Source organism: Mangifera indica, chromosome 5 (assembly GCF_011075055.1).
Source record: "Mangifera indica cultivar Alphonso chromosome 5, CATAS_Mindica_2.1, whole genome shotgun sequence".
Taxonomy (NCBI): domain Eukaryota; kingdom Viridiplantae; phylum Streptophyta; class Magnoliopsida; order Sapindales; family Anacardiaceae; genus Mangifera; species Mangifera indica.
In genome coordinates, this window is record NC_058141.1 from 14856065 (window position 1) to 14883644 (window position 27580).

Here is a 27580-nt window from a genome sequence, read left to right on the forward strand (position 1 = left end):
TCCTTCATTACAAAGTAAGATGATTGTTTGAATATTACAAATAAAGCCTAAAAATTGTTATAACTGATTAAACAATATTCAATTTTTATGTACTATAAAAATATGAAGATGTCAAAGAAATTATATGTCAGTCACCAACGACCTCTAGAAAGTATCAAACCGGGCTTGTATTAAATTCCATCCCCAGCAAATTCTTAAATACCCAGGTTATTTATGTCTTTTCTCATATAAACCAGTTTAGTTGCCTGGTTCCCAAAGAGACAAAACAATTGTTAATGGTTTGACCAAAAGAAGAAGCCATGAAATTGCACTTATAAGCAAAATCTAGGAAATACCGTGTTAAAATGACCTTGGGGGGTCTTCTATGGTTGATTGACATTTTACTACATTCAACCAATAAAATTACATATATAAATAATAACATATTATTATTATATAATTAAATAATTTTAAATTAAATATAAAATAAAATATAATTATATAATAATATATTATTCTTTATATATAATATTATATTTATTATTTGTATATATAGTATTACTTAAACCATAAAAAGTAAATTATATTTTTTTCACCTAAAGTTTGGCTTTAAAACATTTTTCTACCTTAGGTAACATAAATAATACTTTTTCATCCATGATTAAACTCGGTTAATGAAACAATAATATTAGGAAATTAAATCATAATTTTATCTCAATTATTTCATTTTTAAAATTATCATATAATCTTAAATTAATAATAATTAAAAATAACATTTTAAATATAAAAAGATTTTTATTCTTCATTATTTTTACTTTCATCATATCTTTAGCTCTGATTATATATCGGAGATAAACTATAAATTTTGTAAATATTAGAGGTATTTATGAAAATAGTAATAGAGATCTTTTGGATATTTTCGAAATATCTATCAGTAACTAATGATAATTATAACCCTAAATAATTGAATGAAATACAATAAATTATAACCGTAAATATTATTTTATAACTATTAAGTCATATAGTAGCTTTAAAATATATAAAATATGTGAAAAATTTAGATTAAATGGTTATGTTTAAAATATATGACTCTAATAAAAAACTATTTTTTTAATTGAAAGATGATAAAAGTATTTTTTTTTATATTTATGTTGTTAATTATTTTTAATATAATTTAATTTTGGGTGAAAAAAAGTTATTTACCCTTTCATAAATTTCAACTTTAACTTTTACTGTTTCACAAAAAACAAAAATATGTAATTCAGTGCATATAACTTATATTGGTGTCTATTTATATCAACTTTAAAACTTACGGTCTAAATTCCAATATAATAAAAATATTAAATTTACTTTATATTAATACAATATAATGTCTTCCATAGTGTAATAAAATAAAGATTAATGGTTATGATTTAAGAAAATGATATTAATAAATTTAGTGACTATGGACTGTTGTCAATACGGCAAGTTGGTGACGGAAGGATAATTATGTAAAACAACATACAGGGATAGAAGAGGGAATAAAAAGAAATGTGTAGGGTAGTCAAAGGGGTTCGAGAAATTAAAATTAAGTGTACGTTGGTTAGTAGGGAGGCAGGGCCAAGGGCACCGACGAAGCTCTGATTGGATGAGCGGCCTGTCCTTGCTACAGAAGGTTTATGTAGATAATGTCCCGCCAACCTCAACTGTCAATTCAATTTACCTTATCAACCTCATCTATTCACTGAATAATTAAAAAAGTCAATGTCATTTGCATTAATATTATTAAATTCAATAATGTTGTGTATTTAATTTATATATATAATTTTATATATAAATAATAATATATTTTCATCTTTAATTTTTAATTATAAATTATATATATGTTATTATTTTTATATAGAATTATATATAAACATTTTATAGATAATTCTATTTTATTGAATTATAGAAGTCAAATATGGTCATCTTTTTTTAATTATTAATATTATGTAATCATTTTAAGAGTAATATTATATGTTTTTATTTTAAGTATACAAATAAATATATATTTATGTGTATTATCATATGATTAGATATTATTTTATATTTAATTTAAAATTATATAATCATGTGATGACATATATTAATATATATCTATTTATATATTTAAAATAAGTATACATAAATTTATTATTTTTTTAATTTTTGAATTAAGTTTAAGAATAAAATTCTTGTGATGCTTAACCTACCATCAAAACGCTAATGATTTATTAAATACGTGGGTTGGCCCAAATCCATCGGGTTTTTGGCCCATCACTCCGTTAGTTTATGGGGAAATTTAACCCTGTTCACATGACACCGCTAGTCTAAAGTTGCCGCATGATCGTTTGACTTTCTACATTTTTTATGGTATTTTCAGAATTTGTGGTGTAGAAGGCCACGCGTTCCATTGGGTCCCACCTTATCTGATAGGGGGATTGTGGCCGTTGAATGTTGTTCACGTGATTTTCGTGGTCTATCTGACGGTTAAAAATGCACTTTTGGCGGATGAAGGATTAGAGAAAGTAATGAAAAATCTTTCTGACATCATCGGCCAAAATCATAGCAATACCAGAGTTCAAAACAATGGTCTTCGAAGTTTCGTTTGGGCCCTTCGAGGCCTGTTTTTAGTTTACGAGCGAGTAGGAAGAAGACCCGAACCCAAAATAATAACCCGAACCACCCTAAACCTCAAGTCCAGTATATTAAGCGCATACGTCCGTCCGTTCGAATTGTCAAACATAACCTGTTGCAAAGATTATAGAAGCTGTGCGTCGGCAGAGAGCTAGGGTTTTAAAAGACACAAATCTCCAACCATGATTTACGACGTCAACTCTCCTCTCTTCCGCTCCTTCCTCAGCCAGAAGGGTGGTTCTTCTGACAAGAGGTATGTGTTTTATGCCAGACATCTTTGCTTTTTATTGTTATAGTTCCTTTATTCGTAATGAGTACTAAGGTATCTGGTGCGATCCAAATGGACGACTATAATAGGATGACTAATTTTGTTGAAATTTTGAATAAAATTTGTTATATTGGAGTCGCTTAAATTCCATTTGAGTTCGTTTTGGTTCGATTTGAAAAAGAAAAGTTATCTATATTGGATACATGTAATTTGAAAACGGTTGAATCAGAATAGAAATATATTTAGTTTTCTGAAACGCTGAATGCCCTTTGATATCTAAGTAGAATCAGCGGGTTTAGTAAGTGGCTTTTTCGCAGGATGATCATTGGTCTTATTTATCGAATGTTTATTCAACGTATTTTTGGATTTATTTTTTACAGAATCTGGCAAGCTTTAATCCATACCTTACAATTATTTTGATTTGAACCGATTTTGGCATGTTGTGATCAGAACTAAAACAAATTATAGATACCTAGTATGATCATTAATAACCGATTCTGCCTTGACTGTCCAACTTCAATTTTTGATACCCATGAATCCTGCAAAATTTTTTTTATATTTCACCATGAACTTCCCAAAACTTGATAATCTGGAAAGTGGTGGAATGATGGGATATGATATCCTGTGTAACCCTTTGGAGGATTGAACCTTTGTCCTCTTTTGTTTGAAATTAAAGTCTTAATGCTGAAATTCAGCTGATCCTCTTTTGAAATCAAAGGTTTTCAGATTGGTTGGAGCTGGGTTTTGGTTGTCTATAATATGTTTTTTGGTGTATGGTTTAACTTTTCTGCGATATTTTAGGAAAATGGAAGAACAGAAGCCGAAGGAACAGAAACCCAAAGCTAATGAGAACAAGCCAGTTATGACAGAATGAGATGTGCTATGAAGCTTCAGGGATGAGATAGGATGGTAGATTATTCTCGTTGCTATTGAAAATGTTGTTTATTACAAATTCAAAGTGAAGTTACTGCTATATCATGGCCGTTTGAGTTTGTGGTGTTGTCTGTTATGTGACTGATCTTTGGTAAGATTAAAAATTTTCAGTGATGTTGCATCTTAGAGAATGGTTGCTGTTTGTATGTGTTGTGGCTGTTATCCTAGTAGTTAAAATTGGATAATTGTGTTACTCAAATTGGGAGCATTTATTTTGAGCATATTTATGGAAATTCTATAGGTTGGTTTTCAAACTTTGAGAAGACATCAGCTGATTCACCCAAGACAAATTTACAACCAATGGTCTGTCTTGTGTTATGCATACTTTGAAACAGGGCAAGGTGGGTAAATTTAACCTTTTTTTCATGAAACCCTTTTTTTTTTTTTGGAGCTAAGTGATGGTCATAGTGATAGGGCATAAATTCAGGACTTGCGTAGCCCAGCTAGTTCTAACAGTAAATGAATTATATTTTATAAGTTATCACTCCTAAAATAAATAACTAAAGTAGCCAACTCCAATAAAGATGATCATCCATGTGTCGATCAATTTTGCACAACCCCCAACTCTGCAATGAGATGAAAGTCTCAGTTGAAGGAATTTAAGAGTGCAGAAGGTTATAACTTCAATTAGATGACAGGGTCAAGTGGAGAAGTAATAGAAAAGTATACCTGGAGTTGTTTTGTACTTGGCTCAGGTGATTTCAGTATTTATGTTGAAGTAACTGCAAGTCCAGATAAAGTTTGATTCTGTCCGGTTTCTCTGTTGTGTGGCTTCTAGTACTTTAATGGTTGTCCATCACAGAAGACATATTCACTGTTCAGTCATATTGAGAAAGTCTCCTAAAATACTAATGGACAATCAACGGATTCCAAGACCTGCAGCTTGCAGAGGAAGTCAATGGAAGTTCTGGGTTAAAATGCTGCTATTATTCTTGTGCGATATTTGAATTGATATGATATTTATTTTGAAAGAGCTGGGATGGGCTATGGCTTACATGCGATTCTCTGTCCACAAGAAAACAAATTCTGTTAAGGTCGTCCTCTGCGGTTGAACATCGCCAGTCGCCACCGTCTGAAATCATATCAGAGAGAGTATTAAAAAATGAATGAGCATATTCAAGGAGTGAGCATGTAGTAGGTGTGAGTGGTGTCATTTTGAAATATTTTGCTAGGAAATCACATTTGGTGAGGCCTGTTGGAAGAAGTTGGCAATATTGGATACCATGTTGGTTGGCCTTCATTTGATGTAATTCTAGGTGCTGGCAGTAGTTTTAACTACTGAAAGAAAAAGGAGAGTATCGCATATTCACGCTGACACGACACAGGGTCGTTAATTTGATTAGAGGTCGCTTTGGGTGAAAGGGAAAAGAGGTAGGTCTCCTTTTTGTCTGTGGTTGAATAAAAAAGATTAATGTTTTAACAGCCCACAAGCTATGCGAAAACAATTAGTTTAGTCTTGAGTGGGACACCATGGAATATTACCCAACGTCAATAGGAGGGGACTCATTCACCATCATTACATAATAGGGCCGTTATGGACCTTCACAACCCTATTAGCAATTCAATCGGAAATCTGACTCTAAATTAGTCATGGTTTCTGAGTGGAGAAAGGAAAATTAGTCCAACCTCTTTATTTATCTACTTGGCCTTTTGTTTTTACCAAAGGGAGGAGGGTGAAAAAGTTTCAGTAGCCAGAGTTACCACCATAGATTCTTTTCGTAATTTTCACTACTCTCTTACTTAAAAGAAGAAATGGAGAAGTCTCTTTTTTCTATTTTTGTTGCGCCAATTTTTTTTTCACAAAACAAGGTGTTTGAAAAAAAAAATTTATAGTCAAAAGAATGACATATCAAAATCAAACTCTTTATTTATCAAATATAATATTTATAACAATAGTCATTAGATTTAGAGTTCTTTCCTATTTAATGTATATTATTAAACGACAGTTTGACTTGAGTGGTATTACCCTTATTAAAAAAAACAATAATAAATAAAATGGTGGGTCCTAATAGAGGTGAAAAGCAGAGGACCAAAGGTTATATGCACTTGAATGGTTATAAGTGGTTTCCCATGTGCAACTGCAACCATTTCTAAATCCTAACCTCCCAAAACTCCTCAATCACCTCTGGTCTCTTCTTTGCATCATACATCAGATTTATATTATCAGAAATTTACCTTTTTGAAAGTAGGAAATATGTAGTTTTGTGGTGAAGGTTCCATGCTCTGCAATTAAATGTTGAAGGGTTTTATGATGAACTTAAGATTTGCTTGTATGATCTTCATTCCATGTGGGTGTCTTGTTTAATTCACGTTAAGATGGAAGTTGACAAAGATAGCATAGTCTTTACAACAAAGCGCAGTTATATGTGACAAAACAGTAATCCAAACAAATCTTTAACTGGACATTGGAATCAATTAAGATAGCAAAACTTAATGATTCTTGCTTTAAGCCTGCTGCTCAGTGCTAAAATAAAATGTAATTAAGAAGCTGGTGCTTCAATGACACAACTGATAAAGAAAAGAAAAATTAAAAAAGCTTTATCTCCCTTTAATAAATCCCAGACCCATACTGAGGTTAGTCAAATTTGTCTAGATCTGATGTGTTATTAATAGTTTTTGATGTACAGAATCAGCTTCTTCCAAAGAAGTTATGTATATTCCTTGATATGAGGCAATTAGCAATTGATTTGGCTTAGTAAGATCATATATAATGATGATAAAAATGCCCAGCAAATTCAAAAGGGGATCCCAGTGTTGGTTCTGGTTAAAAAAGATTGATTTTCAACAGGGAAAAGCAGCTTCTAAAAAAGTGCTTTTTTTCTTGCCAATATTGTTAGTTATACAATCTCTTTCTCTCTTAATCTTGGGATCTCTCAGTTTCCTTCCTTTATTCACGCCGCTCTTACTGCCAATTTCACACATTCTCTTCACATTTTTCTTCAACAAAAACAAAACTTTCACCCATCTTCATCTTATTCTATTCTATTCTGTTCCAATTTCTTTCATTTTCCAAGAGAAGAAAGAAAATGTCAGAATTTTCTTTCTCATCACCAAACACTACCAACTCCAAGAAAATTCACCACTGCTTGTCTAGTCTTCTTCTCTCTGACTTGTTCCTCCTCTGTTCTTTCATTATTTCTCACCCTCTTTACTTCTCTTACATCGTTTTCTTCTCACCATACATTATCAAGATCCTTTCTTTCCTTTCTCCTCTCTTCATCACCACCTCTCTTTTGCTGCTTGCTCTCTTCTCCACTCTTCTTCGCGATAATTCTTCACTAGAATTCTCCTTCCAAAATGTCTTAGACAGGCTGCACTCTAATGCAGACGATGAAAACCAAGAATTCCGAGGCTTTGAGGAGCTTGAAGCCTATAAAATCGTGTTTGATACGTCTATTCTTGAGATCAGAGAAACTTCCGTTCAAGATTCTGAAGAAAATTGCTTATCAGTCTTCGAAGAAGCGCCTGTGGACAAGCATTCAATTCATGAAACTCGTGGAACAAATGTATCTCAAGAACTGACAAGTGAAGTTAACGAAAGCTTAGCTGAGATTATGCGGGCTGAAAGTACTGAGCTGATAGCGGAAGGTGAAAGTTTAGGAGGGTTCTTGAAGGAGGACCTCGAGCTTGTCGATGCAATGTGCGAAAAGGGAGAAAAAGAAGTCATAGTCAAGGCACTAAGCGTAGAGTTCAATAAAGATGATCATCAAGAGCAAAAGGAAGCAGCAGCAATGAAAGGTGGATCCAAGGCAGTAGGCAGTAAAATAAGTGATGATAATGGAGTGTTGGAATATTTGTCAAAAGTAAGAGCAAATTCTCAGAGACTTGGGAGAAATGATAGTGATGGAGGAGAGTACTATGCTTCAAAAGTTATGGATATTAATTATTCTCAGCCATTAATGGGTGGGTCAAATCTTGGAAGTTTTGGGTCGATGAGAAAAGAAAAAGAATGGAGAAGGACATTGGCATGCAAGCTTTTTGAGGAGAGACACAATGCAAATGGAACTGAAGGGATGGATTCGCTTTGGGAGACTTACGAGACAGACTCAAATAAGCTTCAAACTAGAAACAAATCAAAGAAGGTTAAGAAAGGTAGCAGTAAGTACCATGGGGAAGATGAAGACGAAGAAGAAGAAGAAGAGATTGATGATGGGCAATTGTGCTGCTTACAGGCTCTCAAGTTCTCAGCAGGGAAGATGAATTTGGGAATGGGAAGGCCCAATCTTGTCAAGTTTTCCAAGGCGCTCAAAGGCATTGGCTGGTTGCACCATGTGACAAAGCATGGCAAGAAGATCTACCATTAATGGTTGCACTTTCACCCACTTGTTTTATTTTTAATTATTGGGCATAACATAAATGTGTACTTCTTTGAGAATCTGAAGTAAATATGGTCTTTTTTTTCTCTTCTTTATTAACCCCCAAAATTCCAGAAACTAGTCAGTGCTTGTGTGGATGATTTTAGTTTGAGGGGAATTGTTGTGTGCTGAGTGGGTCATAGTTGTTGGTAGATAACTACTGCTGCAATCATACTGCATTGTCGCATGCACAAGGCCTAACGAGGTGGTTTAACATTATTATGTATTAGCCATGTTTTGGGCCATTCCCAAATAATGTCACAAGTGACATATGGCATGCAGCTATGATTATAACCAAATAGAATAGGAGAGATGTGGCCAATTGTTTGATAGATGTTCACTTGTTTTCTGCTGTTTCATTAGCATTAATTATATACTTCCAGTGGCTTTATTTTTTATAGACATTCTACTTCTTACTCTTCAAGTAGATTCATTCGGTTGAGTTGCTGAATATGACTCAACCAAAGTCACTCTTTCTTCTTGTGGCTATTTCTAACCTTGAGGGGCAACATGTTAGATTGGAGTTTTCATGCTTTAAATGTGTGTCTAATAAATTGTGTTAGGCAGAATGGCATTAACTGTGTCTGTTCTGTTCATCATTAAATTTTGGTTCAAAGCCACAAAGTAAGCCATTAAAAAATAGTGATTAATATATGCTGATTCCCCATCTGATGGATATGGATCCAAGTCCAATTCCTTCTTTTGTCCCCCTTTTATTTCGTGTATCTAACCGGAAGGTTGTCAAAAATATTTTGTCTGACCACAGAAACAGACCGTGATCTCTTGCATGATTATTTGTGAAAGATGATGTGCCTCAAGACAAGACCTAGTGTAAAGGAATCTCTTCATGTGTCTGGGAATTATAAATTATGTATGAGTAATATATTATATACCCACATTTTAATTTTAATTTTATATATATATATAAAATAAAATAATATTTTATTTTTAATTTAATATCAACCGCCAATCTTGCTCATCTGGACTGCAAATTGGTGTGCTATTGACTGTCTACGTTGAAGTTGAGAGTCTATAGCTGGAATTGGATGCCAACTGTAGTGTTGAAAACTTACTTGGAATTATTTGGGTGAACAGATTTAATACGGAGTTGTTACTTTCATTTCATGTACTTAAGCACCAAGAATATTTGTTTAAAATTATCTAACTTGGATTATTTTGTGACTCAAATCAAATCCAATTTTTAATGTGCAAAATTGTCATTTTAAATGTTACTAATTTACCCGAGGGATAAATTTAGAAAGTATCCTCTAAACTAGACTATTCCGCGTTGCTTGAAGTGGCAAACCCACCAATCGACGGTTTACATCCATTCGATCGCTGCCGTGACCGCAGGCTAGACATCTCATCTCATCTCATCTTTCATTATTAATCTCCATTCCAAGCTAGAGCCAGGCAGGCAGCGACTGAGTGAGTGATGAGTGAGTGAGAGATATAAATCTCTATCACTTTCACATTACTTATTAATCGGCAATGGCCAACACTCGAACCGCACGCACCGGACCATGCCTCATCGGACGATTTGGTTTCACCATGAAAATGCTAGCCTTCGGCTTTAGTATTCTCGTCTTTACCTTCTTAAGTCTCTCCTTTGCCTTCACTTTCCACTCAGATTCTCACCATCTTCTGCCCTCGGTGAGTACACACGCTCTCTCCCTTTCTCTCTCCGTGTGTGTGTGTGTGTTTGTTTTACTTTTAATTGATTCTCTTTCTAAGAAGAAAGCAAATTGTAGATATGAATTAGAATTGTTCTAAGAAGTGTTATTGTTTAATTGAATGGGATCAGGGTACGTACAGAATTTCATCCTTTGGGAGATCCCTTTTGGGGCAAAAATCGGATCCACTGAAGCCTCGATTGGATCAGATCCGAAAGCAAGCGGATGATCACCGAGCTTTGGTTATGGCCTACGCATCTTATGCACGGAAGCTAAAGCTGGAGAACTCCAAATTGGTTAGAAACTTTGCTGATCTTTCTAGAAATTTTACGGATCTCATCAATAAACCATCTTATCGGGCTCTCACAGAGTCTGACTCCATCCAAATCGATGAATCCATACTACGGCAATTTGAAAAGGAAGTGAAAGAAAGAATCAAATTAACTCGCCAGATAATAGCAGAAGCTAAAGAGTCCTTTGATAATCAGTTGAAGATTCAGAAACTAAAAGACACTATTTTTGCAGTGAATGAACAGTTAACAAAAGCTAAAAAGCAAGGAGCTTTTTCAAGTTTGATAGCTGCAAAATCGATACCTAAGAGTTTGCATTGTCTGGCTATGAGGTTGATGGAGGAGCGAATTGCACATCCTGAGAAATACAATGAGGAAGGGAAAGCAAGGCCCCCAGAATTTGAAGACCCTAAGCTTTACCATTATGCTATATTTTCAGATAATGTGCTTGCAGCTTCTGTGGTGGTGAATTCCGCTGTTAAGAACTCCAGAGAGCCATCGAAACATGTGTTTCATGTAGTTACTGATAAGATGAATCTTGGGGCCATGCAGGTTATGTTTAAATTGAAGGATTATAATGGGGCCCATATAGAAGTTAAGGCAGTTGAAGATTATAAGTTTTTGAATTCATCCTATGTGCCTGTTTTGAGGCAGTTGGAGTCTGCTAATTTGCAGAGGTTTTACTTTGAGAACAAGCTCGAGAATGCAACAAAAGATACGACAAATATGAAATTTAGAAATCCCAAGTACTTGTCGATATTGAATCATTTGAGGTTTTATTTGCCTGAGATGTACCCGAAATTGCATAGGATTTTGTTCTTGGATGATGATATAGTTGTTCAAAGGGACTTAACAGGGTAAAAAAAGATTGATTTTCAACAGGGAAAAGCAGCTTCTAAAAAAGTGCTTTTTTTCTTGCCAATATTGTTAGTTATACAATCTCTTTCTCTCTTAATCTTGGGATCTCTCAGTCTCCTTCCTTTATTCACGCCGCTCTTACTGCCAATTTCACACATTCTCTTCACATTTTTCTTCAACAAAAACAAAACTTTCACCCATCTTCATCTTATTCTATTCTATTCTATTCTGTTCCAATTTCTTTCATTTTCCAAGAGAAGAAAGAAAATGTCAGAATTTTCTTTCTCATCACCAAACACTACCAACTCCAAGAAAATTCACCACTGCTTGTCTAGTCTTCTTCTCTCTGACTTGTTCCTCCTCTGTTCTTTCATTATTTCTCACCCTCTTTACTTCTCTTACATCGTTTTCTTCTCACCATACATTATCAAGATCCTTTCTTTCCTTTCTCCTCTCTTCATCACCACCTCTCTTTTGCTGCTTGCTCTCTTCTCCACTCTTCTTCGCGATAATTCTTCACTAGAATTCTCCTTCCAAAATGTCTTAGACAGGCTGCACTCTAATGCAGACGATGAAAACCAAGAATTCCGAGGCTTTGAGGAGCTTGAAGCCTATAAAATCGTGTTTGATACGTCTATTCTTGAGATCAGAGAAACTTCCGTTCAAGATTCTGAAGAAAATTGCTTATCAGTCTTCGAAGAAGAGCCTGTGGACAAGCATTCAATTCATGAAACTCGTGGAACAAATGTATCTCAAGAACTGACAAGTGAAGTTAACGAAAGCTTAGCTGAGATTATGCGGGCTGAAAGTACTGAGCTGATAGCGGAAGGTGAAAGTTTAGGAGGGTTCTTGAAGGAGGACCTCGAGCTTGTCGGTGCAATGTGCGAAAAGGGAGAAAAAGAAGTCATAGTCAAGGCACTACGCGTAGAGTTCAATAAAGATGATCATCAAGAGCAAAAGGAAGCAACAGCAATGAAAGGTGGATCCAAGGCAGTAGGCAGTAAAATAAGTGATGATAATGGAGTGTTGGAATATTTGTCAAAAGTAAGAGCAAATTCTCAGAGACTTGGGAGAAATGATAGTGATGGAGGAGAGTACTATGCTTCAAAAGTTATGGATATTAATTATTCTCAGCCATTAATGGGTGGGTCAAATCTTGGAAGTTTTGGGTCGATGAGAAAAGAAAAAGAATGGAGAAGGACATTGGCATGCAAGCTTTTTGAGGAGAGACACAATGCAAATGGAACTGAAGGGATGGATTCGCTTTGGGAGACTTACGAGACAGACTCAAATAAGCTTCAAACTAGAAACAAATCAAGGAAGGTTAAGAAAGGTAGCAGTAAGTACCATGGGGAAGATGAAGACGAAGAAGAAGAAGAAGAGATTGATGATGGGCAATTGTGCTGCTTACAGGCTCTCAAGTTCTCAGCAGGGAAGATGAATTTGGGAATGGGAAGGCCCAATCTTGTCAAGTTTTCCAAGGCGCTCAAAGGCATTGGCTGGTTGCACCATGTGACAAAGCATGGCAAGAAGATCTACCATTAATGGTTGCACTTTCACCCACTTGTTTTATTTTTAATTATTGGGCATAACATAAATGTGTACTTCTTTGAGAATCTGAAGTAAATATGGTCTTTTTTTTCTCTTCTTTATTAACCCCCAAAATTCCAGAAACTAGTCAGTGCTTGTGTGGATGATTTTAGTTTGAGGGGAATTGTTGTGTGCTGAGTGGGTCATAGTTGTTGGTAGATAACTACTGCTGCAATCATACTGCATTGTCGCATGCACAAGGCCTAACGAGGTGGTTTAACATTATTATGCATTAGCCATGTTTTGGGCCATTCCCAAATAATGTCACAAGTGACATATGGCATGCAGCTATGATTATAACCAAATAGAATAGGAGAGATGTGGCCAATTGTTTGATAGATGTTCACTTGTTTTCTGCTGTTTCATTAGCATTAATTATATACTTCCAGTGGCTTTATTTTTTATAGACATTCTACTTCTTACTCTTCAAGTAGATTCATTCGGTTGAGTTGCTGAATATGACTCAACCAAAGTCACTCTTTCTAACCTTGAGGAGCAACATGTTATATCGGAGTTTTCATGCTTTAAATGTGTGTTTAATAAATTGTGTTAGGCAGAATGGCATTGACTGTATCTGTTCATCATTAAATTTTGGTTCAAAGCCACAAAGTAAGCCATTAAAAAACAGTGATTAACATGTGCTGATTCCCCATCTGATGGATATGGATTCAAGTCCAATTCCTTCTTTTTTCCCCCTTTTATTTCGTGTATCTAACCGGAAGGTTGTCAAAAATATTTTGTCTGACCACAGAAACAGACCGTGATTTCTTGCATGATTATTTGTGAAAGATGATGTGCCTCAAGACAAGACCTAGTGTAAAGGAATCTCTTCATGTGTCTGGGAATTATAAATTATGTATGATATACCCACATTTTAATTACATATATATATATAAAATAAAATATTATTTTATTTTTAATTTAATATCAACCGCCAATCTTGCTCATCTGGACTGCAAATTGGTGTGGTATTGACTGTCTACGTTGAAGTTGAGAGTCTATAGCTGGAACTGGATGCCAACTGTAGTGTTGAAAACTTACTTGGAATTATTTGGGTGAACAGCTTTAATACGGAGTTGTTACTTTCATTTCATGTACTTAAGCACCAAGAATATTTGTTTAAAATTATCTAACTTGGATTATTTTGTGACTCAAATCAAATCCAATTTTTAATGTGCAAAATTGTCATTTTAAATGTTACTAATTTACCCGAGGGATAAATTTAGAAAGTATCCTCTAAACTAGACTATTCCGCGTTGCTTGAAGTGGCAAACCCACCAATCGACGGTTTACATCCATTCGATCGCTGCCGTGACCGCAGGCTAGACATCTCATCTCATCTCATCTTTCATTATTAATCTCCATTCCAAGCTAGAGCCAGGCAGGCAGCGACTGAGTGAGTGATGAGTGAGTGAGAGATATAAATCTCTATCACTTTCACATTACTTATTAATCGGCAATGGCCAACACTCGAACCGCACGCACCGGACCATGCCTCATCGGACGATTTGGTTTCACCATGAAAATGCTAGCCTTCGGCTTTAGTATTGTCGTCTTTACCTTCTTAAGTCTCTCCTTTGCCTTCACTTTCCACTCAGATTCTCACCATCTTCTGCCCTCGGTGAGTACACACGCTCTCTCCCTCTCTCTCTCCGTGTGTGTGTGTGTGTGTTTGTTTTACTTTTAATTGATTCTCTTTCTAAGAAGAAAGCAAATTGTAGATATGAATTAGAATTGTTCTAAGAAGTGTTATTGTTTAATTGAATGGGATCAGGGTACGTACAGAATTTCATCCTTTGGGAGATCCCTTTTGGGGCAAAAATCGGATCCACTGAAGCCTCGATTGGATCAGATCCGAAAGCAAGCGGATGATCACCGAGCTTTGGTTATGGCCTACGCATCTTATGCACGGAAGCTAAAGCTGGAGAACTCCAAATTGGTTAGAAACTTTGCTGATCTTTCTAGAAATTTTACGGATCTCATCAATAAACCATCTTATCGGGCTCTCACAGAGTCTGACTCCATCCAAATCGATGAATCCATACTACGGCAATTTGAAAAGGAAGTGAAAGAAAGAATCAAATTAACTCGCCAGATAATAGCAGAAGCTAAAGAGTCCTTTGATAATCAGTTGAAGATTCAGAAACTAAAAGACACTATTTTTGCAGTGAATGAACAGTTAACAAAAGCTAAAAAGCAAGGAGCTTTTTCGAGTTTGATAGCTGCAAAATCGATACCTAAGAGTTTGCATTGTCTGGCTATGAGGTTGATGGAGGAGCGAATTGCACATCCTGAGAAATACAATGAGGAAGGGAAAGCAAGGCCCCCAGAATTTGAAGACCCTAAGCTTTACCATTATGCTATATTTTCAGATAATGTGCTTGCAGCTTCTGTGGTGGTGAATTCCGCTGTTAAGAACTCCAAAGAGCCATCGAAACATGTGTTTCATGTAGTTACTGATAAGATGAATCTTGGGGCCATGCAGGTTATGTTTAAATTGAAGGATTATAATGGGGCCCATATAGAAGTTAAGGCAGTTGAAGATTATGAGTTTTTGAATTCATCCTATGTGCCTGTTTTGAGGCAGTTGGAGTCTGCTAATTTGCAGAGGTTTTACTTTGAGAACAAGCTCGAGAATGCAACAAAAGATACGACAAATATGAAATTTAGAAATCCCAAGTACTTGTCGATATTGAATCATTTGAGGTTTTATTTGCCTGAGATGTACCCGAAATTGCATAGGATTTTGTTCTTGGATGATGATATAGTTGTTCAAAGGGACTTAACAGGGTTGTGGAACGTAGATATGGATGGGAAGGTGAATGGGGCAGTTGAGACTTGTTTTGGGTCATTTCATAGGTATGCACAGTACATGAATTTCTCACATCCTTTGATTAAGGAGAAGTTTAATCCAAAGGCATGTGCGTGGGCGTATGGGATGAATTTCTTTGATTTGGATGCTTGGAGAAGAGAGAAGTGTACAGAAGAATATCATTACTGGCAGAATCTGGTAAGATTAATTTTTATGCATTACTTGTTTCCACTTGTGTTATACCGGTTTATGCCTCATCTTTTATGATGCTACTGATGATTGGAAAAAGGAAACTAATGTATTTAGTTGCTTTAGTTTACCTGGGCGAATTGATCCCCCTGTCCCTTTTGTAGCTGCTACAGTTTTATATTCATTAATGTGCTCTGTATTACTAATTTTTGGATTAAACCTTATGTGCATTTTACCAAATTTGCAGAACGAGAACAGAACCTTGTGGAAATTGGGGACATTACCTCCAGGTTTAATCACATTTTACTCTACTACAAAGCCACTGGACAAATCATGGCATGTTCTGGGACTTGGCTATAATCCAAGCATCAGTGTGGATGAGATTAGAAATGCTGCAGTGGTACACTTCAACGGAAACATGAAGCCGTGGCTTGACATTGCCATGAACCAGTTCAAGCCTCTTTGGACTAAGTATGTTGATTATGACCTTGAATTTGTTCAAGCCTGTAATTTTGGTGCCTGAATAATCTCTGTCATAGTCAAGTCTGATATGGTATCTCTCATAGGATCATGCTCAAGTCTGATATGATATCTCACTAGTAGGATTTGGCTCTATCTGTTCATAGAATTCTCGCAGCTGCGATTAAAATTATTCGGCAAACGTTAAAATGTATTTATAACTTCATGCAAATTTGCAATTAAAGTTTTTAGTTGTTATAACTCAACTCTATACATGTAGTGATTTAACTACAGCATATCGTGTACCTGTTTTAGCTCTTGAATCCTGTATCCGAATGTTATCATCTTGGATACTCATTCAAAGCAAAAGAATTTTTTAAGACTACGAGTCTAGAAGGCAAGATGGTTTGTTAGTAGCCACTACCACCAAAGTAATATAGGTAAGGTTGTTAATAACACCTCCTTGCGTGGGTATGGACACCAATAAAAAAACATAGAACATTCTCCATTAGCCATTTCTTCAAAATTGTCGAGGAAAACTTGTCTTGCAACCTAACAATTATCATTTTTCATGTACGAGAAACATGGATTAATGTTATCCACTGTAACCCCCTAAAAAAGAAACTCCCGCAATATATGGGAAAAAATTTTGATCACAACTCATTATGGGCAAAAAATGGCTAAGCTCCATGATAAATCCTAAAGAAAATTGGGGTAGTTAATCCACTAAAATAGCATATCCTTCCCCTTAACCTATTAAACCACTTGCCAAATCACTAAACTACAAACAGAAAATTTTATCCTTACTCTATGACTGCCTCACAAATAAATGCTTTCCTCATGCAGGAGCAGGTACACGTGGTGCTACATTTTTAGTTGCCGCATTAACAGTCATCCTGCCAACGCGGTTGATGCGACCACCGGTGCCCCCCATCTGATCAGTCCTCCGGTATCCATCACCTCCACGGTTAGAAAATCCTCCCCTATTGCCACTCCTGTTTTCATACTCATTCCTGTTACCAAAATCACCCCGGCCATAGCCTCTGCTAGCTCCATAGTTTCCACGCCCTCTGGCTCCATCATTCCTATATCCATTTCCCGGTCCTGATGAAAACCATCCCCTATTTCCTCCTGCCAATAAAAAACACAGTTTTAGCAAAAATTTAAACTAGCAAAGGTCAACCTTTGGTCTTAATTAGTAATCCCTTTTCGCCATCCTAACATAACCTACTATGGCAAAAGACACAGGCCCCGGAATTCTAGCCCATCACCATCAATCAAGTATTTCTAGTCAGAAAGAATGAAATGCAGCTTGTCATAGCACACAAACACAGCAGCACACAGCTGTTTGCTCCAAACCCTTGAACAGTGATAATTAACCATTGTTTGAAATCAATTTTTTAAAAATTAATAATAATTAATTTAAACATAAACCCAGGCCCAGGTCAGAACTATGAAATTAATCCAGGGCCTGGTCCAGGTGGGCTCAGGGTATGGAAAACTCCCAGAGACCATTTTGAATTTTCTTGGTGACAGACTGCTTATGAGACTGATGTTAATTGCAATACAGGGAACCTCATCTCTTCCAAGAGGTAACGACAGTTGCCATGTCAAGCATTATGTATTGGCAATTCAAATTGTAGAATGAATCAAATTTTAAAAGATAGAAATTCACAATAAAATTCCAACTTGCCTCGAGTTGACTTCTTCGGTTCAACAATGACTCGTCGCCCACTGATCATCATGGGAGATGCCTGAGGAAAAAGATAGAAACATACTTAACACAAAACCCTTAGGAGTTTTTAGCATAAGAAACTAATCAATGCAACAAGGAAACAAAAAATCTAAGAGAATGGTGCAAATAAATAAGTAGACACTGATCCTTCCCCGTTCTTAACAGGAAGGTAAACTGAGGATCAAGAAATGAATTTATGCACTGCTAAAGGTGCCCCCTCATGGCAATCTCAGCCGACAAAAAATATGGAAAGATAACTGAACACTGAATTGTATAAAAATTAGGATAAAATAGAAAGTAATAATCAGATGAAATTTAAAAAAAAATCATCCTATACCTCCATCATGAATGGGGCTCCTACAATTAGCTTGATTAATTATATTCACAGAGTTGACTGGTATAGTTTCCTATAATTGTCCATACAAGGTTTAGACACTGTATGAATACCATCAAGAACTCACACATAACCGTTATGTAAACATCTTAAAATAACAGCATATAGCATTTGCAACATAAAATTTTACACACGATGGCAAAATTAATAACCAAAACACACAATGGAAGATTCCAGGACATGCTAGTTTTAAGCATGAATTTCTCCACGAAAGTAGTGCATCCCAAACATGTCACTTAAGATGTAAAACAGACATCAAAATGATAAGAGAAAAAACCTAAAAATTCTGCTTAAGATTGTGTGAAACCAAATTATGTTGTTACAACATTAAAAATGGCATCAAAGCTTACAATGTCTAAAATACCAAAAACTCCATGGCAGAGGTGAACATCATAAATAGACAAAAGGAACTCAGAAATAATCTGTTTCTTCTTAATCCATGGTGAACACAATCTATGAATTTCATTGAAATCCATGTCCTCGAGATACAGCATACAAAAAGATAACAACAAACAAGTCATAGCAGAAAAAATTGATGCACACCTCTATTGCATTTTGCACAGAGACTTCCTCTTCAAATTCAACAAAGCCAAAACAAAATCCCTGTTCTAAAGAGAATAAATATCAGTTTCAGATTGACTAAACAGTAAATAATGAGAAAAATGAGATTAAATATACCTTTTGGGTTTTAATTTGAATACCACCACTCCTTATAGTTCCAAACTTCTTGAACTCATTCTCAAGTATGGAATGTGTGGCACTCACAGGCAGACCTTTAAGATAGATAGATGGACCCTCAGCTGTTTATCAACAAACAAAAGAATGAATCAATAGAAGATACAGAATGAATCAATAACCACATGTGCATACCTGAAAAATAAATTGAAAATTTAACATAAGAAATCCAGCAAGCATGATAAATAACCACATACCTCCACCCTCGGGGTTATTCCCATTTTCAGTAGCATTGACACTCGAAACAGGTTTCTCCGGAACCTGAGCTGGAGGCGATGCAGAGTTAGGTTGTTGCTCCTGGCCCTTCATTATAGACCTTAGAGAAGATGGAGGGGATGACATAGAGACAGCACTGTCCTTCATAACCTTCACCAGGAACAGCAATACTTGGCAATTCAGAGCATGATAGAAAAAGTAATGTGAACATAGCTACTAAAAAACCTTTTATACACCACTAACTATCATCAGTTCTAAAGATAACAGAAAAATGCAATTACTGAAGCAAAACTCAAAGAATCTACAAACATAATGACTCATGTAGATGTAGCTGAGGCTAATTACAATTGAGGCATACGACTTCTTCGCCACTTCTTCCATTTTAGAGTTAGATTCAGCAACCATGTGTGTATCATCTGGAACCTCATCAACAACCTCAGTTACCGGAGTCTCCTCTTCTTCAACTGTGTTGTACCCATTTTCATTGGAATCACGAATGCCCTCATTGTTGACTTCCCCTGATAAAACAGCTGTTTGATCAGAAACACAAGTCCCGTGCACTAGAGAGCCGCCTGCAGAAAGAAACATCATCTTAACATTAGTCAGATATGAGTAAAATATGTAATCTATAACCAGAGTGTTGGCCTCAATTACCTTGGTCAGGAGTAACAGGCAATTCAACATCATTAACAGAAGCATGGTTTCCATCATAGTTAGCCTCATCTACATATCTAAAGACATCATTCAGAACAAAGTAGCCCTTTTCTTGAGGAGCCAGGAAGAAACTCTGAGTAAATTTTTGCCTCACATTGTTCTTTTCAGTCAAATACCCAGTCACAAGAACAAGAACTCCCCCATTGTAAGATTCTTGTGCATCCACAGTCATTATCTCAGTGCTGAAATCTCGATTATGGAGTGAAAGTATCTTATCATTGATAGCCTGCCCAAAGAGCCAAACAAACATGTGAATGTCAATTTTCACTATCATTAATGAAAAACTTCACTACCGTTAATTCATACATATGCTACTCTGTGAGAATATCTCATATCCAAATGAAACATAAATACATCTTTTGCTTGCTGTAAAATACAAATTTTGACATCATATGAGACCCAGGAAAACAGAAACTTCATCATTAATACCTCATTCAAACAATTCATAATATATTGAAGTTTTAAAAAAAAAAAATTTTCTAACACGTTTATTTTTTATCCATTCTCTAACAAATGGAAAATTCAAAAGTTTAAACAAGCTAAGCAGCAATAAATATAACACAAAAATAAAAAGCAACACAGATGTACAGAAACAGAGAACAGGACAAGAGTTACTCACTTGCATTGTGGTTGTGATACTCATGACCCCATTTTCTTCTGGGCGACCAAGCTTACTAACATTCTGGTAAAATCGATGAACATGCTCGGGCGACTGGTGTAAAATAAGGTAGTATTGGTGAACAAATGCATTCCCCACCTAATAGTCCACCACAATAATTACCTCATCTCAATCAAAGACATAAAGTTGAATTAAAATCAAAATTAAATAATATAATACAGAATCAAAATAAAAAAAGTAACATACAACATCAGCAGTAGGAGCTGGAACTGGAGTAGGCTGAACCGTAGACGCCATCACTACTCTTAGTACTTGATCTCACAAAAGCAATCAAAAACCCTATTTAATTAAACACGCAAATCATCATCACTAAATTTTATATATTTTTCAAGAAAAAAAATGAAACCAAGCCCTAACGGTGTCGCCACAAACATTTCTACAGAGGAGCCGCGAAATGATTTTCCAGTGAAACAAACAAACAGAACCATAAACGATCCACCAAGATGTGAGCTCAAGCTTCACACCAAACACTAACTACTTAAGCACGCAAAAACTTTTAGTTTCCTCAGCAACAAATAAAAGGCAAACAGACCAGGCGTAAAACGAAGTATACTTAGCAGAGCAAAAGCAAGACATATATATACAAAAAGAGAGAAATAAATAATGCGCAGATTAGAGCACCTGAAATGAAGATTTGGATGGGAGAGAGTGAGGTGAGAGGAGTGTTAACAAAGTGGCTCTAAAAATTGGCCTCTCACCTCCCTTAAAGTATCTAGGGTTTGTAAAAATTGGCGTCTCGTGATCTTGAAGGAGTGCGAAACTTAAGAGGGTTTTAGTGGTTTATGGTATAAAACGTAGGCCGGACAAGTAAGCATCGCCAAGTTTTAATATAAAACTAAATACATATTTATAAAATTTGAAAAATTTAAATATAATTAATTTATATTAATTTTCTTGAAAATAAAGATAAAATTATCATTTATCATAATCATAAAACCTTATAAAATTTATATTTTTTTCTCTTAAATAAAATAATTTTTTTAAAGTTTAATTTAAGAGAAAATATTAATTTTTAAATTAAAAAAGAGAAATTGATATAAATTTTATAGGGTTTTATGATAATGATAAAATTATGATTTTATTTTTATCTTTAACAAAAAAATTCTAATAAAAATTAATTCTTATATAAGAATTTAAATTTTTAAAAACTTACAAATATATATTTGTTTTTGTATCAGAATATAGTTGGAAAATAGCCCTTTGGCCTAAAATGCATTAAATTGGTTCCGGCTTTCGGAAATATAAATCATTTGGCAATATGTAAAGATAAAGTCATATTAAGATGTTAATTCCATTATAAATTATTTAAGTATTTTTAAACTACAATTAAAATAAATAAATAAATATAATGGTTAATATCTGCCATTACATTAAAAAATTTTGAATTATAAAAGTTCCTGTAGTCATATTTCAAATCAAATAACTAAGTTAATACTGAAAATGTAGAATAGAAGGCAGAATAGTAAAGAAAGACATTAAAATTTAATCATAGTTATAAGTAACATTTCTCCTAATCATATAAAATTTGATTATCTAATGTATTTATTAAATGTTACAAATATAAAACTCATATGGGTTCGGATAATCTTTTGATTACCCTGCTATTTTCTTTAAAATTAAAATAATCTTACCTTAATTTTTTTGAAAAAATAGCTCTTGTATTAAATTAAAATAATTAATAATCTTAAATTTTATTATGGTTATTTTATATGTACTCAAATAATTATTAAGACAAAAAATTACCCATTATAAATTACTCTTTCATTACCCATATCACCACCAGCCACATCACCATTTGCCAAACAACCACCTCAATATCACCACTGGAACAATTGCACCACTCACACTACCACTGGTTGACACCATCACCACCAACAAACATGTCAGTCTCCAAAAATCTGTCTTATAAGATTGGTCATATATGATAATTTTGTGATGCTTCATCAAGCAATTATGTCAAATGAGTTGAGAAAAAGATTGTTTTGCTACCACTCTCATCAGATGGATCTCGCAGCAATCATCCTAGACCTATAACAAAAAGCCTAGTTGTCACATATTCATTTGTTACATTTTTCTCACGTCCCTAAAAATTTGATTTACTTTAACAGATTTATCAACATTTAAATAAAATAATAACCCAATATTTTATTTTTAATTACTGATAGCATAATAATCTTTCAAACAATCCATGTGTTATAATATCAATCAAGTCAAAGCACGCATAGAATCATATCACTCTATATGTGGAAGGCCAATTTTTGAAAGCTCGATTTCTTTAATTAGGGTGGCGAGGAATTAGTGTGGCCTACGAATATTCATGTCATCATTTAAAGGCGGTGTAGAACCAAATACACAACACACTTAGAATGTACATAAGAAAAAGGGGGGTCACCAGGAGAAGTTCCACCATACGAAGGTGCCAACCCTTTACTTCAGAGACTGAAATCAGCCCAATGCACATGCATTGTTTTTTTTTTTTTTTAAAAATTATTATTTTAAACTATATTTTTATCATATATATGTAATCAGATTGTAAGTTTTCTTTTTTTGGTTTTATAATGGTACAACTGCAAAACAAAAAGCATAATGTGATCGGCACATCCTACATTAATCAGCATATGCATTTGTCGAAAAACAGTAGAAAAAAGGGGGAAAATTAAAACAGACCCATGACCTGAAATCAGCTCTGTTCAGTTAAGAAGAGTTTATAAAAAATATAAGGATAGGAGAGTCTCCTCCGTTTACTTGCCAGGAAGAGCTCCATGAAGTCAAAAGTATATACCATCTACCTGGCTAACTCATACAACAAAGCCATCAGCCTTCTCTGCAACTTCATGTTCAAAATCAAAAGGCAGATCGAATCACGGTAATATGCTTCAGAGGATTTGATACATCCGTGCCACCAGCATGCCGAACAAACTCAGCAGGCGAGAAGGAAGTTCCGTGGCAGACACAAATGATGCTAACCTCCGTTTTTGTATATCTGTACAGAAACCCATTAATGGTTTTTCCATTGGGACCATTCCCAGTTGTCGAAACACATGGCATTTGGGGAAGGGAAAGAGTATTTTGATTCTGAATTTGAGGCTTTGGAGGCTTCTCTATGTCCCTCTTGGATTCCTGCAATACACAAGGGGCCGGTCGATTTTCAGTAGAAGACACACCTTCCACAGGTTTATTCGTTGAGCTCAACTGGACAATCTTGGATGCAATACAGTTTGGCGTGCAGTTTGCAGCAGGGCTGCATTGAGCATTATTTGATGTATGCTTTGGCTTGGTACAGTTTGTCATTTCATCATCAACTTGAGCAGCTTCCCTCAAATGCGATGATGCACTGTGTTCAGACTGGCCTTTTGTATCATTTACTTTTGAGCCATGCAATTCATAATGTTGTTCTGGCAGGGAGTAAATTGAATGACTTCTGGTTTCGCTACTGCCACCACCTGAAAAATACAATGAAACATTACATGTTTAGTCACAGTTTGAAGGATAAGTCCTTTGAATTACTATCTACGTCAGAATCACCACGAATGTATAAATCATCGAGATCAAAAGATGCAATGTACATCCAAGAAGTATCTATGAATACAACACCACTGGTCAAGTCTTTCCGGCAATATAATTATGTACTAAGATATTGATTCGGAATTTAGCTTTCAAAATTTTATGAAGTACTCCATCACATGACTCAATCAAGTAAAGAGATGATGTGGACTGAACTAATAGAAGAAGATGATGATGAAGATAAAGAGCAAACGGAGAAAGAAAATCTAGAATCAAGGAGAAAGAGAGGAAATAGAATAGATGGGGAGAGAAACAGAGAAGCACAATTGATTGTATTTTTTTCCTTTCCAAATCTGCACAACCAACACGCATTTTATAACAAGACTCTTTCACTCTCCTAATTACAATTTTGATATCTAAAAGACACATTTCTCCGCTATTTTCTGTCTGCCCCTTTATTTACTTGAAAACATTTCCAAACCGTATCAAGATATCTCAAATAAGAAAACAATATTTTCTGTATTCCTCAAAAAAAGGCTATTATCTCAATGCTATTCTTCCATAGATTTATCAAAGTATTTGTTTCCCCTATCAAGGCCACTCTCCAGGTCATTGCCCACATCTTTTTATCTGAAATCTTACAGCAGGATGTTTCATACTATAAATTTGACATCAATACAAAAACAAGAGAAATGGAGTCAAGCAATCCCATGAGTAGAATGAACAATGACTTAGGATTATTTACTGCCTAGTGGGACAGCCAGATATTGGAAACTAATAACGCACAGACAAGGTCATATTTCTCAGCGTTTTTTTTGTTCTACATCTCCATATATGATCTCTGTCTTCCTATTCGATCCTTTTTTCACAAGTTGCAAAATAAATATCATCAAAACTCAATGGCTTCATACAATTGTGCTTCAATTATGAAAACAAATGATGGCTGCTCCGATATATGCTTGAGAATGATATCAACAATGAACCCAATTCACAAAACATCAACATCAATCACAAAATTATTATATAATGCATAAATATCCGTAAGATATAGAAAGAAAATTGAAGAAAAAAACTTGCTGCAGGTATGAGAATAAAAGTACCTTCATAAGAAGCGTCCCGGTAATCCGAAACTACAGAGGAACTGCCCATGGGCGAGCGATGGGACCCTGCTTTCCTGTTATCCTGGTTCGAAGCACACCCATCACCTACATTGAAAGCCAGTAGATGACCACCAACGGGTTGAAACAGCCTAAAACTCTGACTCACCAAGGACTGCACCACATTTGCATCCTGCTCATTCCCCGTACAAACTCCGCCATATCCCCAAAACGGTACTACATTCACACAAGGATATGGTACTCCGTGCGGGAACTGGACGAACTGTATAGGTGGGTAAGGGAACATAACCGGATAGACTGTAGACGAGGAGAATGCTGATGGATTAGAACTTAAGCTGAGATTTTGATTCATGTTATTGACGTTTTGCTCTCCGGTAAAATTCAGATTCACATTTTTCATTTTCATCTCCGCATTGTTGTCTCGGGATCCGTTATCCTCTACTCTACTTTTCTTGCATTCTCTTTCGTTTGCACCGAACTCCCGTTCTGCAGTCTCCAGTTTTGGTGATTTTAACCACATCTTGGTATCGTGAATAACTCCAAGACCACTGTCGATGCACTCTTCACCTTTTGTTATTCTTTTCTGTTGATGTTTCTCTTGTCGTTTCTTCTTAGCTTCCTGTCTCCTTAATACCTCAATCTCGCGTTTTGCCAGGGAATGAACACCCACTCTGGCAAGCCGGAGATCAGTCGAAAATGATGGATGATTATCTCTCAGATCTATATCGAAACAACTAGTTCTTGGATCTCTCATCCTTTCAATCTGAACCTGTTCGCTTTTGATGGGGTTCACTTTCTCTGATCTTTTAAAACCTCCACCAATTGACAATCCTAACTCCAGCTCCATTTCTTCTTCTTTCTTCAGCGCTATCATTGTAAATCAATTGTCTATTTAACGACTCACAAACTTCAAGTTACAATTGCATATTCAAAACAAACACATAAACCAACGAAATCACTTAAATTGTTTTCTAGGGGGTTCCTCTCTGTGTCCGTTTGTCAGATTTTATGAGAGGAGAAAAAGAAACCAAGGGAAAGGAAGCCAAAGAGATACAGAAACCTCCACTTGGCAAGACAGGAGAAGTGAACAAGGCGGTAATTGACACGTAATAGCTTCCGTTGGCTGATGATTTTACATTAATCGCTAAAATCTAGCAGGAATGCGCTTTTGACGTTTATCAAACATGCGCCTGCATAATCGTGAATCTGCCACATGGCATACTGCATGAAGAGATAAGAAAACGACACGTGTTGTCTGATGATGTCCTTATTAACAGCACTGTGACTAACATCAAACAAGAATACGGACACGTGGTGAGAGATATTGGTGTCCCCTCGAATCTCCTCCGTCGTTTTCATTTACGAATGCCCAGGTAAATTAGGCTACGTAGTGGTTTTTGGTTTCGACACTTGTATAAGACAGACAAATGTAGGTCCGAGTACCCATGCATCGGACTGTCTGAATCGAACACGTGGCTGGAGTGAAAGGCGTCACAGCTCAGCACATCAAGTTGCTTTGCAGCTTTTAGAAGTTGATTTAGACGTGCACAGTTACCCTACGGTGATTGGTGAGTACGTTGTATACGTGGAACGCGTGGAGATGAAGAGTTTAGCCTACACTGAATAACACGTGGAGGTGAAGTATCGGTGGGTGGGATGAGGGGTGGAGCCGGCAGGTTTTGAAAGTTTGAAGACGTGAAGTGACGCATGGAAGAAACGTTTCAGTAAGTGATAAGTGGTGACAGAAAATCACGAGGCGTGTTGTTGTGGTGTGATCAGGAAAACTGACCCTGTTTCATCAATGATTAATTTTCTGATGTGAGGTTTTGACACTTGCCTGTGAGATTTAAAAAAACAATGGGTAATTAATTCAAATAATATTTTTTTAGTGGGCTTTCACAAAATAATCTTTAACTAATAGTTACCAATAAATTTGGGGCCAACGAAATCACACTTTCATAAAAAAAAATTGTCCTTTTAATTAATTAAAATTTTATAAATATAATATAAGTTTGAACCTAAATTTTTATTTTAAAAATTTTAATATTCCTTAAATTTGTTAACTTGTAGGGTCTTTATTTTAACTCAATTTGATTCATTTAAAAATTGTATATACTTAAATATATCAAGTAGTCATCACATGCTAATTTTTTATTGTCAATCTTTAGCATCCCATCAACTTTTCAAGAGAAGAAAAAAGCCTTTTATTATTTTGGGAGTAGAAATTTAGGCTATTTGAATCGAAATTGAAAACATGATAGGTATGAAATTGATTTTTTTTGGTTTTAGGGTTTATTTATAATTGTCTTTTATAAAGTTATGTGAATGTAATTGCTAGTAATAATGAAATTAGGTATAAAATTTATTTTACAAAATTTTCACCATGTGTGATTTGTATTCAATATACGAGTTTTTATAGGCATGTGTAAAGTGTATGGTAATGGG

General features: G+C 35.3%; 7 protein-coding genes across 7 annotated transcripts; 5 read left to right on the forward strand and 2 right to left on the reverse strand.

The window, feature by feature from the left end:
• Positions 1–2624: 2624 nt before the first annotated feature.
• On the forward strand, positions 2625–4013 carry LOC123215750 (wound-induced basic protein). The gene is made up of 2 exons (XM_044635973.1): positions 2625–2866; positions 3683–4013. Exons 1-2 carry the CDS (start codon positions 2796–2798, stop codon positions 3753–3755), a joined length of 144 nt encoding a protein of 47 aa, XP_044491908.1. The 5' UTR covers positions 2625–2795; the 3' UTR covers positions 3756–4013.
• A 2574-nt stretch (positions 4014–6587) lies between these two features.
• Positions 6588–8221, forward strand: LOC123216665. The gene has a single exon (XM_044637165.1). It carries the CDS (start codon positions 6841–6843, stop codon positions 8116–8118), a length of 1278 nt encoding a protein of 425 aa, XP_044493100.1. The 5' UTR covers positions 6588–6840; the 3' UTR covers positions 8119–8221.
• Positions 8222–9374: 1153 nt separating this feature from the next.
• Positions 9375–10993, forward strand: LOC123216666 (galacturonosyltransferase 8-like). Its single transcript, XM_044637166.1, has 2 exons — positions 9375–9822; positions 9974–10993. Exons 1-2 carry the CDS (start codon positions 9661–9663, stop codon positions 10991–10993), a joined length of 1182 nt encoding a protein of 393 aa, XP_044493101.1. The 5' UTR covers positions 9375–9660.
• Positions 10994–11257: 264 nt separating this feature from the next.
• Positions 11258–12535, forward strand: LOC123216389. Its single transcript, XM_044636807.1, has one exon. It carries the CDS (start codon positions 11258–11260, stop codon positions 12533–12535), a length of 1278 nt encoding a protein of 425 aa, XP_044492742.1.
• Positions 12536–13788: 1253 nt separating this feature from the next.
• Positions 13789–16306, forward strand: LOC123216662 (galacturonosyltransferase 8-like). The gene is made up of 3 exons (XM_044637161.1): positions 13789–14201; positions 14355–15590; positions 15829–16306. The coding sequence occupies exons 1-3, from the start codon at positions 14040–14042 to the stop codon at positions 16102–16104; spliced, it is 1674 nt and encodes a 557-aa protein (XP_044493096.1). The 5' UTR covers positions 13789–14039; the 3' UTR covers positions 16105–16306.
• A 218-nt stretch (positions 16307–16524) lies between these two features.
• On the reverse strand, positions 16525–21311 carry LOC123216664 (nuclear transport factor 2-like). The gene is made up of 10 exons (XM_044637164.1): positions 21135–21311; positions 20700–20792; positions 20454–20591; positions 19775–20060; positions 19466–19692; positions 19102–19270; positions 18848–18969; positions 18713–18772; positions 17734–17794; positions 16525–17171 (listed from the first exon to the last, which is right to left on the reverse strand). The coding sequence occupies exons 2-10, from the start codon at positions 20748–20750 to the stop codon at positions 16879–16881; spliced, it is 1407 nt and encodes a 468-aa protein (XP_044493099.1). The 5' UTR covers positions 20751–20792; positions 21135–21311; the 3' UTR covers positions 16525–16878.
• Positions 21312–23018: 1707 nt separating this feature from the next.
• On the reverse strand, positions 23019–26251 carry LOC123216663. The gene is made up of 2 exons (XM_044637162.1): positions 25118–26251; positions 23019–23956 (listed from the first exon to the last, which is right to left on the reverse strand). Exons 1-2 carry the CDS (start codon positions 26007–26009, stop codon positions 23358–23360), a joined length of 1491 nt encoding a protein of 496 aa, XP_044493097.1. The 5' UTR covers positions 26010–26251; the 3' UTR covers positions 23019–23357.
• Positions 26252–27580: the final 1329 nt, after the last annotated feature.